The 12,815-nt window shown below is 44.7% G+C and overlaps 1 protein-coding gene across 5 annotated transcripts in view; it reads left to right on the top strand.

Annotated features, from left to right (window-relative positions):
• The window catches only part of diaph2 (diaphanous-related formin 2), a 170,009-nt gene that overhangs the window by 110,908 nt on the left and 46,286 nt on the right, over nucleotides 1–12,815 (top strand). For all 5 annotated transcript variants that reach the window (XM_057042268.1, XM_057042266.1, XM_057042263.1 and 2 more), the window contains one exon: nucleotides 929–1,043. In XM_057042268.1, coding sequence (XP_056898248.1) covers nucleotides 929–1,043 — 115 coding nt within the window. The remainder of the gene's footprint in view (nucleotides 1–928; nucleotides 1,044–12,815) is intronic.

Here is a 12,815-nt window from a genome sequence, read left to right as displayed (position 1 = left end):
AATGTATGCAAATACTTGACTTTGTGTGGGAGTGTGCTGAGCATACCGGAACGTTATTAATGTCATACAGCTGTAATATTTAATTTGTGTACAACCAGCTAGCAAGATATGTTTGCATGAAAACGGGGCTGTATGGGCCATCTTGTATTCTGTTCATTATATACGCTTCATTTTTATCAGTCACATCTCTGTGGAACTCCCCCTGCTCCGTGGATCTTTTAATATACCAATTCTAAATATGTATAAATACATGTATCGCACATGCATAGATTTGGTGCGAACACCTGCGAGGAAGCAGCTCGTGCACATGCGTGTGCAGGTTCACTTCAGAAGCCCCTCATTAAAGCCCCTTTTGTGGCAGCTGAAACTAAAGGTGCTCTCTCTGGCTGCTGCACTCGGTGCGACAGGCAGCAGATGTAGTGTCACCGGTAATATCTGAGCAGTATTAGAGGCTGGTTTGTTTATGTCTGAGTCTCCGTGCACTCCCACTCCCTCGCTCGTCTGCCGAGCGTTGCGGAGGGCATGAAAGGGAAGAGGAGGAGGAGTAAGAGCGCTTCCCTGTGGAACACTCACCTCGGTGTGTAGGTGCTCGCTTGCCTCTCAGCTTTCGCTGTTTCAGGCGCTTCTGGGTGGGAGGAGTACGTAAACAAGACGCTCCGAACTGAAATTCACATATTCCATTCATCTCAGGGGAGCTCAGCAGCTCTTCGGTGGGTTGGGTTTGGTTGGGGATCTGTCCAAGCACAGTGGCCACGAGATCACATGCGTTTGTGTGCCTTTTTTGATGACTTGTGTCTTCCTTAAATTCTGCAGAGCAGGATGTGAAAGGACACCCAGCCCCTCTGAGTAAGAGGAACTTTGTGAGTGGCAGCTCAGTGGAATGACAGTGTGTGATTGTGCTGATAATGGGATCCTTGTGTCGTTGCAGATAGTGCCTCAGGAAATGCCAGAGAATTGCTTCTGGATCAAAGTTAAAGAAGAGAAGTTTGAGAATCCTGACCTATTTGCTCAGCTCTCACTCTCCTTCTCGGCACACAGCAAAGGTAAGGAGGCGTCAACTCTCCTCAGCACCTTCCTTAATTAGCACACACACACACACACACACACACACACACACACACACACGCGCGCGCGCGCCTCGTTTAGCCTCCCGGGCAATGGATGCCAAGACACTTTCATCTTGTGACACTTTAAGAACCCATTTTTCCCTCACTGAAATGTTAATTATCCTAAATCCTTGTGCTTTTTTCCCTGCTGCATTTGAACAGCGATGTGTGCTTCCAGTCTGCGCCAATTAAAGCTGGTTGGAATGTTTGGGAGATCCTGGCGAAATACAGAACTGCTGTTTGGACGCGTCCTCTGGTGTCCAAGAGGACGTGAACCGACCCAGAGCCGTACATATATGCGCGAGCAGATAGTGGTTGGCTTTTTACAGTCCAGTAGAGCGGCCCTCCATTAGAGAAGGTTGGGGGGGGGTGGGGGGGTGGGAAGGAAGCTCTGGGAGGTTTCTTGTCCTGGAGTTTGTTTCTCAGATACACAACCGGGCTAACTCACTGATGAATACCGCAAGTAGAGCAGAGCGTGTTTTCAGTATTCGAGAAAGGAGGGTGTGGATGCACTTGGGGGGCTGATCCCATGAAGCTGTTCTCCCCCCCCCCATTTATTTGACAGGGTACATACAGTGTGTACAGTATTTCTCCACTTCCCAAACTCAAAGCAGTCGGGTCTGAGCTCCGTCACGCTTCCTGGACGCAAACTCCAGAGTCCTCTGACATTTCTCATACATTCCTCCTTTTCCCCTCCTAAAATAAAGAACTTTTATGACCCAGTTGCAGCTCACATACTTCAGATGGGAGGAAAATGTGTGGAGGGAAGAAAAAAAAAGTTGGGGAAAGATCAGGTGCTTCTATTGGAGTTGAATCCACCGTCAGACATCAAACCCGTCAACAATTTCTATTCATAAAAAACTTAATTTGGTCCATCTTTCCGAGAGAAGAATCCCATTTTGCCCTCAAAAACTTGTAAATGTTCCCCCTTTTGTCTAGTATCATGCCTCATTTCTGCCTTTTTTGCAAATTTGCACCTTTTATACAGGGTCTCTGTTTACCTATAAACTGAGACAGGCTAGACTTTATTGATCCGTGAATTCCTCATTACAGCAGGTTTAGCAGAGGGCGGAATAATATCAATAGTATTTATATTATTCTTTGAAAACATCTCTAATTAAAATGGTTCATTCTGGTTGCTAAGGCAACTGGGCATCATCGTCTCCGGGTGTTTCATCTTCTCCCAGTTTTAACTTTCTCTAGTGGTAAATCAGCAGTTTTTGGGTTCTGCTGCAGGTGGAATCGTAATGTGAAATAAAATGTATTATTATTTCCACTCGCGCAGCTCTGGTTTTAATTCAACTTTAAATGTCCTTTTACATTTTTTATTGCGCTCACTTTCTCACCCAGTGGGATTCACAAAAATACAGAGCTCTATAGATAGCCCATTTTCCCACTGGCAGGGTAGGAATTCATGATCCAGCATTTCCCCGGGGACTTACCTTTGCTGGATCCCTATCAATTACCCCTGCAGCGACTTCACTGAATCAGCTCTTTCCCTCTATTGTTGAAACAGAACATGATTTGCTCATGAATGAAAAATGCTGTTTAATGTTTGATACCCCCCCAACAGTGCAGTTGAAAGGCAATGAGTATGCTTTGATGTAGATGCTATTACAATGCTAGCTTGAATCTTCTTAAAAATGGCCGTTCCTCATTTGTTTTTTCCTGCTTCTTTGTTTCATTATTAAGTGGCTGTGTTCTTTAAAACCCACCTGAGGATCTGAAACATTTGTAACACCAAGACATTAGAATTTTCCTCCATCAGTAAAGTTGCAGTTTACACCAGTTTTTCGAGACCGAGCCCCCCCCTTTTTGACAGATTTATCAGCTACTCCTTTGTTGTTTTGTTTCCTTTTCTACTTCCTACATCTTTAGCCCATCTCAGGCGTGGATATTTATAAGTAGAGCACACTTCAGGGGACTGGTGCTTCATGGAAGATGAGGCAAGCAGGTGTAAATGCCTTCCCTGCAGAGCTGCCCTCAGAAAGTGCTGCAAAAAAAGGCTCGCCTTTACGCGGCGTTCCTCGGGATCCTTGCTTGTTACTCGCATTGTTAAAGAACAACACTCAGGCGGTAAAACAGAAAAAACACTTTAACAGTCTCCCGACTTTTACATCCTTATTGTGCTCAGAGGCCTTTAAAACAACTAAGAAAACATGGCTGTCATCTCCCCTGCTGCTTTTATGAGTCTCACTCTTTAATGAGTTTCTCCAAGAAATGATAATGAAGACGGATTTCATGCTTGGCTTCGGTCTTGTGAAATATGTATTTGTCCTTGTGTAATTTTCTTAATAGACAAATATTGGTTCTGAGTAAAAATTAACACGTTCTTATTAGATGTTGAAGACATAAATTCACTTTGCTATGGGTGGCGTGTGTAACCACATCTCATTAAAACATCCACCAGGCCACGACTGGCTCCACTTGTGGTGCCAGGCTAATGCAGAAGTTCATTTTCCTAAGCCAGCGTGACACATTTGATTTGAGAAAAATAACTGTGTGCGGCTCCTCCATCGTTACCAGTTAGGTCACCTTGAACCGCGAACCCAGCTGCTCCAGAGGACTGGTTTTAATGGGAAGCTTCCACTTCTGAAGGTTTGCAGCTGCGCGGAAGCAACCGCGATTGAAATCTCTGTTTTTTTTTAATCTGAAAGAAGCCATTTGTCATTTGTCTTTTCATGTGGTCGTGTCGGTTTTATGCATGTCTGTGTTCCACAAACCAATTTGTAATGTGATAAAATTCCAGAAACTGATGGCGATATTCCAATAGGAAGTGCTGTAAATAGAAATAATCCCTTCACTATCATCACATTTGCAGCATAAAAGATTTATCCCTCCTAAATGTAGTTTGTTATGCCCAAATCAATGCAAGGCATGGACAGATTTCAGCTACTGCACCTTGTTATATTTGACTGCTGGCAGGCTGGAATCAGGTGTTTTCACAGTTTTTCCTCACATGCAGGTGAGAATTATCTGACAAAAAAATCAGTGTTTCATTGTTCCTCGGTCTCACTGTGTTTGTTATCTTAATACAAAAGCAGGAACTGTTCCCAGTATCCAACTATGCACAGCAGAGTTATTTTACTTGCTTCTTTCTTCGTTGCCTCCTTGTTGCCTGCACTTGGCCGTATCGGCCTTTTCCTCTTTCTTTAACCTTCTCTCCATTGACCGGGCTCCGGTTTTTGTTCTTTTACCCTCATCTTCCCTCCGTCCGCTTTATCAATCAGTGGGTTGTGCCTTTGTACTGCTCTTCGGGATCAAATCAGATTCACTCTGGGATTGAATGTGTGTAGCCATGGCCTGCTGCATTTGAAAGGCAATTCATTCAGCTGGAACATTGGAGTTCAATTTGAAACAAGATTGATGTTGGCAAACTTCACACCCCTCTCTCGCAAAATGTTTCCTCTATTGCACACATCAATTGCTGATGGAAAAAGGGCGCACGCCACTTTGTAATAGTGATGTCCGTAAAAACAACACAGCAAAATAACGGCCGTCGTTCAGCACGGCAGCTGAAATCCCAGGATAATCTGTTAGGTGGAATAGTTTGGCTATTGTGTTTCTCTGCTTCTTATTTTATTTGTTTAGCTACTTTCACTCCTGTTCTTTGATTTCCACAGCTTCCACATGCAGTTGTTGCACTGATAAAGGCTTCGCTCACTTTCATTGTGCTTGAACAATGAAATGAAATGATCTATTCTGTCGTATTCCATTTAGATTTTTCTTCTGTTCCGGTTTGACCCGTTTCTAACCTGGGCGATCTTCAGCTGCAGGTTCTTTCCCCTGTTATGGCAACATTTCCCCAGTATGGGCTCTTTGAAACACTATAGGTAAATATTACATATAGATAGATTTAGATAATGTATATCTGAACATTCTGTGGGTCTTTTTAAATAATTAATTTACCATCCAGATGTTTGGTCAATACAAAAATACGCTCTCCCTTCTTCAGCATTACACTTTATCCTCCTACAGATGCATACATCTCATTTGAATACCATTGCGGCACCATGACCAGTGCTTTCCTCACACATTCATTAGCATTCCCTGCTGTTTGGACCCACTAAGACTTGAAAAATAACACGTTTGACCCCTAATCGGCACGTGGACTGTCCTGATTCCAGAACCATCAAGGGCTTGACTTTGTTTCCAGCTGGACTGAAAGTAAAGACACAAAAATGAGCACCCAGAAAGTTTCTGCTGAACAAGAAAAAGTTGAAAACACTGATAATTTGATCAAATCTTCTGGCAGACCCTGTTTTCTGACTACTGTTTTTCCATCGCTCTGTACCCCCACACCTCCACAACACACACACACACATACACACTCTCCCCACTGTGTGCACACCAGTGGGTTTCCAATCCCTGCTACAAAGCCCCACCAGCAGGGCGGTAATGACCCTGCCACAGCAGCAGTAATGATGGAACCAGTGGGGGGTTTAACTTGCTCTCTAGCTCTCCCTAATAAGTCCCCTAATAACTCTGTTTACATCAGTGCTGACCCGGCCGACAGATCAAACGCACCAATTCGCGGTCTGTCACCTCATGCTTGGTTCCGTCTCTCACTCAGATGTGAAAACTGTTGTTGACCGCCACACAGTGTGATCACGGTCCCTCCTAAAGACGGAGGTTTTGGCCCCCACAGCAAAGTCTGTGGGCCAACAATGAATCAGGCTGGAACTAGTTTAATCCCGTTAAGCTCGATTCACCCGCTAACAATATGTCGTACTGATTAAAGCTTGTTATTCTTGAAGGAAACTGTCCTCGGACCGGTGTTGGCGCTTCGCCTGTGCAGATAGCCTCAGTGCAACAATGGCTCCGGTCTAATGAGCTCCGGTTCAGGACACTCCGGCCCTCTGTGTGACATCCAGAATGGTGTTTGATGCATGTACACACACACGTTTTTCATACGACCCTGTGTAGAGGAGCCAGAATGCTTTCGTTTTGTCTCGCTTCCTGAGAGATTAAAGCTGCTTGTGGGTGATTGTGTCTAATGAAAGGAGGGCGCATTTCCCTCCTCCTCCCCTTTGAAAGCGTCTCTTTGGCCGCGGTGGCGTGGCAGTGGTGGACGACGCACCCGCCCACTCGCTGGACCTCCTTGTTTCAACAGCGCGCCTCCGCAAACGAAGCATCAAAGCAAACTTGAATCAGACTTGTTTGTTACTTTGTGAGCTTTCCGTTTTGTCATTTTCACGCCTGAAGATGCTTCCGGATGCACCAGGTGACCGCCATTAAACGTCCACTCTCCGCAGCATCCACACAGGATAATATGAGTCCCCGCGCCGTATCCGTTGCTCTCCTTCTATGGGAAGCCGCTAATTGCTGGCACAGGCGGAGGAGATTTGTCTCAATAAAGCACAAACACCCTGATGTTCATTTCTCTGGTTTAAACAGCCGGCAAATATTTCAGGGTCAGCCCTTTTCCTCACTCATCCCCGCACGTTTTTAATATATCACATATGAATGGAAATTAGGGCCTTAAATATTAATGACAAGTAATTGGTTTATCGTAGGAGACTCTATTATGCGGGTGTGCATCTGTGTCTGGGAGAGGGAGGGCGAGCATGGGAGACTTCCTCTCATTCCTCCTTCATATTGCCTCGCTGTGATGTCCCACTGATTTTAATCTTCTCTTCTCAGATGAGAGCCATTCGGAGTATCAGGATGCACTTTAACTCCAGCCTTCTTAATATTAGCTTCCTTTGATACCTGCCGCTAAAGCCCTCCCAAGTCTACACACTGCTAACCTTTATGTGCTTCCAGGTACAGCATAATATATCTGTAAATCTGTCTCTTCAACAACACTCGTCCCCCATGTGGATAAACATTTTAATTACAGCTGATGCCTCTTGCAGATTTCTTTCATGCAGATTCTAAAGGGATCTTAAATAAGAGTAAGAAGTCCGGACATGCTTTTATTTCAGTTATGCGTAACTGTCAGAAAATGACCCGCTGGAGGAGAAAGAAACAGGGGGCTCAGCTGCTTTGTTCTGGCTAACAGGCGGTGACCTGCCGCCACCGCCCTCGCCGCCGCCCCTTCTTCACTATTCTCACTCCTGGAACACTGTGATCTCAGGCTGCAGGTCTCCTCAATGTTCTCTGAAAAGTTCTGGGATATTTCTTTAGTAAAACACTACAGGACACAAATCGATGTAACGCAGTGCTGGGGTATATTGGGAAGCTGCCTGCTGAACCTTTTTAAGAATAAAGCTAAACGAGGTTTTATGTATTGCAGTGCACTTATTCTTGGCAGTATTACTTTCTTAAATTTGCAGATATTCTGCACATTTATTTTATTTTTCGTGTTTGTGTTGTTTTATAATCCCTCCTTTAGATTTCATCTTTAGCTTAAAGTAACGATGCTAGTAAAAGTGACAGTCGGATTTGGATCTTGCTTATTGGGATCTTTCACCTCAGCTCTTGGAGGATCTGGAGCATGCATTTCCATTACATGGCATTTACCAATATGACATTTGTTGCAGCATGCATATTAACCACGATCTTCTCCCTGCCGCCCAGAAATGATGTGACAGCACAGGCGATCATCAGCCTAATATATTCAAATGTGATATTTCCTTTTAGAGCTGCATTCTTCCAATTTATGCACGTTTCAGTTGTGTGTCCTCCGTTAGTAAGACCTCAGCCTTTGTGTGTGTGTGTGTGTGTGTGTGTGTCTGTGTGTGTACATGCCTAATTGAGTGATAGGATGCTTATTAACAGGGGGGCTTGTGTTTAAGAAGAGGACAATGTGGCGTCGTCACTGGAGCCTTTCACACAGGAAAGGCCCAGTAGAGCTTCATTAACTCACCCCATGATCCCAGACTGCAGAACATGGAGTGCATATATAATGCAGGGCTGTAATATAGCTTGTTTTTCTTTTCTTTTTATTTTGTGTGTAAAAAATGGTGGGTGAATCTCTTAAAGTAAACATTATTTTACCCAGTTAGTTGTTTTCTTTCTTTCTGCCTTCCGTAATTTCATTTTTATATCGCTGCTTTAACAAAACTTGGCATTGTTTGTTGTTTTATTTCTCCAGATAAATTTTTACTTGTATATCATTCTGGCTTCTCCTCCTTGTGGGCTTTCGCTCCAGCCCTCCCTTAGCTCCTGCAGGTGGAACGCAGCCTGCCGAGTTTGTCACGTGGCATTAAGTTACATTTGTCTCTCAGCCTCTTTGTTGGAATTGGTTTGCTTTGGTCTGTGGTGTTGTACCCGGGGGGGCTGTGTTACTTGCATGATGTGCAAGCAATCATAGTCCGACGTGTTCAAGATGATCCCTGCTTAAATACAAACATTCAGGATCAGCAGAACCATAGTGACAAACCGCACAGCTCAGACAGAAGAGAACAGTGGGGAAGACGCAGAGCATAGTTTTACATTTCTGCGTAACACTCCAGGTTCAGACTTTTGATTGTCATCTATTACACCATATTACAGTTAAACAACAGGCACTGTAGGATGAAATCACATTAATTCACACAATGTCACAATCTCCTTTTCCTAAAGTCGTCCCCCTAATTTGCAGGCATTTTTCTGTTGCTTTCCCCCTGGTTGGATTTGGCTGCTAACTGGTGCTAGCTGTAATCCAATATAAGCAAACAATCTGCGAAGGAAAAGATAAAACACACACACTGGGAGGGTAACGCTGGGAGACAGGGCTGGCACAGATGCACTAAATACAAGGAACTGGCAAAGACAGAGCAGAAAACATAGAGTTTCACACGGTAAACGAAGCGCCGAGGCCCAGGTGGAGCCAAAAAACAGATTTGACAAGATTAAAGGAAGGCAGGAAAGATGAGGAAAGAGCCCGGAACAATAGCAGGAATCCTTGACGGAGATCGGGCCGCTGTGCCGTCGCTCTGTCCCTTTACACAGACCAAGCTAATCAAGTGCTCATCTGTTTAAAAGCTGCTATCTGGGAAGAGCCCAAATACACAGAAGTTAGCATTGAGATTCGAGGAGTCCCTTCACCACGTCCAGCACGACACTTTCTGAATCCTTCAGGAAGATCGGGCTCAATCTTTTCATGGCAAGCACATAAAGTTTCTATTGCACCTCTCTTTCCTTCCCTTCAGGGTGCTCCAAATATTGGTTCAGTTAGCCTTTTTCTCTTTTATTTATTGACCTGTTTCTTTGTGCGCGTCCCAGTCCTTCCATCCAAGCTTTCTCTTCACCTTAAACTTCTCCTTGTCATTCATCACTTCATGTCAAAATTATTATATTTCCTCACCTTTTTTTCTCGATTTAGTCAACACTCTCTTTATTGATTTCTCTTATTTTAAGACTAAAAATGTCCAGACTGGTTTTCCCAGTGTTTGAAATCCAGCCTTTTTAAGTCATGTCCAGTACAGATGAGTGTGCACGGAGGACAGGTAACACGCTAAAGGGCCTCGGCTAAGTTATTTCAGGGGTGTTGCAGTGTTATTGCACTCTCACTCAACCCACATACGTATCCCGCGCATCAGTAACACTTTAGAGGCATCACCCGGGGATTTTTCTATCTGCTCTTACTCTACACACAACGTGGGATGTAACACACACCCAGCAGAAGTGCACGTCCCCTGAAACAGAGCCCGTTAGCATTCCACTGCAAAAAAAAGTGTAGGTTTCGTGTCCTCTCTCGGCCTCTGCTTGTTGCTCATCCCTAGACGAGGGCCCTCAGATGTCGAGTGCACATGTATAAGTTACTCTGCATGGAAAGTGGAGGTCCTGATGTGGATGGAGACTGTTAAGTAGGGGACCTGATGGCTTTAAAGGCTAGACAGATTACTTGGATTACTTGTGTGGAATTGCATTAAGGTCTGTCTTCTCCTCTGGCCTTTCTTTTCACCTTCCCTCTATCCATCTCCAGCTGAGGTAAAGAACTTATTAACCTTTCAGGGGGCACAGACATTCACCGGATGGGAGAAATGCCTGAAAATGACTGTACCTTGTAAGCCATATTAATTTGAGGATGGATACTTGTAATTTGCAAAGGAACACTTTGGGTAGCTAATAGCTATCTGGCGAAAAACCAGAAAACCTGAACAATTTGGTGATGGTTTCAAAGTCTTCACCTGGCCTGAGTTTCTGTAGTTGTGTGATGTCACAGTAGCAGGTTTTGCAGAGAAAGCCAAAACCGGGAAGCTCGAAGCCCAAACGACGTGTTTGCAAACGTGGCTGCAGAATGTTACGCCTGCTTCCCCTCATCTCCATACTGATTGACGCGGTCGAGTATTTCCTCGTGGCCAGACCTCGTCTCACCTGGCTCAATTGATCCGAGGCAATTTCAAGGAAATGCTATCAGTCTTTTACAAATCCGCCACAGCGTTATCTATAATTGATTATCTGTAATGGCCTGTGTGGAACCCCCCCGTGATACAATTAGAGGTCCTGCAGTGAGGTGAAAACTAGTGAAAGTGAGGTGTGTAAGGGTCACCTCATAGCCCATTACTCTGCCTCTGACAATAGTGGTCCGCCCTGTCGGAGATTGCTTCCAGGGCAATAAAAGAACAGCCTTATAGTGACTCTGACTTTCTCCTAAATGATATTTGCAGGGGAAAAGAGGGCTTCTGGAAATACGGGAGAGATAATTGCTTGTGTTCTCAGGATTGCAGTTAGCCTTACTTTACAGGCGTTAGCTAATCTAGCACAGCGTTGAAAGTCATTCCCGTGCCAGGCTATGACGGGCTAGTGCGGTAGTGGGTGACTAAGCAGGGCACGCCGGCCGCTTGAGCCTGGGAATCGCTCTCTATTTGAGGCTACATTTGTTTATTGGAGCTTTAGAAGAAGGCTCGACTTTGGACTAGTCCCAGCTGACCCCGATCTCTACACGCTTCATTAACTTTGCTTTCCCGATACCGCCCTGTCTCATTTAATCTCTGCTTTTACTTACTGCACCTAAGTTGTGTGTAGTTTTTGTGTGCACTTTTACATGAATGCATTTGTATGTGTGTTAATGAGGACTCCTGGTGCTGTGTAATTAACACAACAGCCAATGTCCCCGGAGGGTACCATTAACGTTGAACACGTTGGACACAATGGCGCCCAGGATAGACTGTTTTTTAATGTCAATTAAATTGTGTGTTTGTGTGCAAGTCAGACCATAACCCCTGTTGGCATCGCTGCATTGTTGCCACCTCTGTCTCCCAGACGTGCGCGTCCGTAAACAAGAACACGCGTCTCCACAAAGCCGGCGGTCCCTCTGGAGTTTTGGGCTGCGCGCACGCGGGCTGGCAGGATTGCGTCTGCTTTCCCTTCCCGGCTGCCTCCTTCGCTCAGCCTGGTCCAACAAAGATAAACACATGCTTGGTAGATTATTAGTGGAGTATCAGGGGCCCCGCAGCCGAGCAGCCAGAGCGCCATTGTGCTCCGATCACGTCTTGTAGAATGTGACGCCGCCATCCCCGGGGTGCTCAAATACATACTGAGACACAGGTGGGCACTGATATCAGAGCGAGTGTAACAACAGGTTCAAATGACATTTAGTGGCCAGAAATACCTCCTGGCATTGTTTTCAGTAATGGCATCGCTATTGGCTCAGATGGCGGGGACAGAAAATTCAGGGTAACTGTTGTCGATAACCTTGTTGTTGTGATGGAAGAAAAGATTTGAGCAGATGGAGTCAGGGAAATGACAACATTTCTCCGTAGACGAGGACCCGCTCCAACGTTGCACCCTCCACTGACTTTATTAGGTGAGGAGTGAACTTTGGGAGCCATCTTCTTTGTCTGGAAACAGGAGCTTTTGCCCTCCCTTTTTCCTTTAGTATGCTTGTTTTCATCGTGCGTCTGCAGAAAGACTTGGAACTCAAAATTAGCCAGGAGATAATTCACAGCAGTGACAGTATCACTCCTATAGGGGCAGAAATTTACACAATCTGTCCCCGATTGGGTGCACGCACCAGAATTATTGTTCTGCTCCAATTAAGGAAGACAGTATCGCGCCACCAATCAGCACTGCTTAACTTGATTAGATGTTTTATCGTGGGTTGACGGAGGTGTCTGTGGAGCAAAATAAGCCTCAATTAATGTGATTAACCACCAACATATAATCCAAGTAGGTGTTGGCAGCAGCAGCACGGCTCCACGTTTCTGGAGTTCATCGCAGAGCAGCAGTTGGGGTCATTCTGGGACTTTTCAACCCTGGAGGGAATTTATTTCTCGTTAGCTCCAACAATCTATCACCAGCAACACGGGAAACGGCCATTTCTCTGTTTTTTTTGGAAGGAACCCAGACTAGGACATAGTCAGGAGGCGTTACTAGCCGAGCACGCCGTCGGTGGTCGTTATCAGCACTGTTAAATGAAGGAAAATCACAAAGAGCAGGATCACAATACCCGATAAGATCAGTCAATATTTAAAGTTCTCTCTGTCAGAAAAATCCATAGTTTCAGGGTAACAGTGGATCCTTTGTCTTTCAATCTTATTGTCATTGATTTTTTTTTTGACCTTTTCTTAATGTTACAGAACAAAAGTCTAAATGTGAATTATTACTTGGTAATTCTAGAGAATTTACAGAAAAGTTCCAAAAGTTGGCTGAAACGTTTATCCATCTGTCTGTAGAAATTAATGAAATATCACAGTATTCAAGGACGAGCTTACATGTTTTGTGCCGTTAACCTTTGTCTGATTAATTAATATTGGGCCGAAAATGTGAAGGTCGGTCTTCCAATACTAATCTGATCAACGCTTTAAGAACAAATTCATTCCAAAATGCTCTCAGTGC

The sequence above is a fragment of the Takifugu flavidus genome, chromosome 9 (genome assembly GCF_003711565.1).
Source record: "Takifugu flavidus isolate HTHZ2018 chromosome 9, ASM371156v2, whole genome shotgun sequence".
NCBI lineage: Eukaryota > Metazoa > Chordata > Actinopteri > Tetraodontiformes > Tetraodontidae > Takifugu > Takifugu flavidus.
Note: the sequence above shows the minus strand (reverse complement) of the source record. Positions and strands in the feature narration are given on the sequence as shown.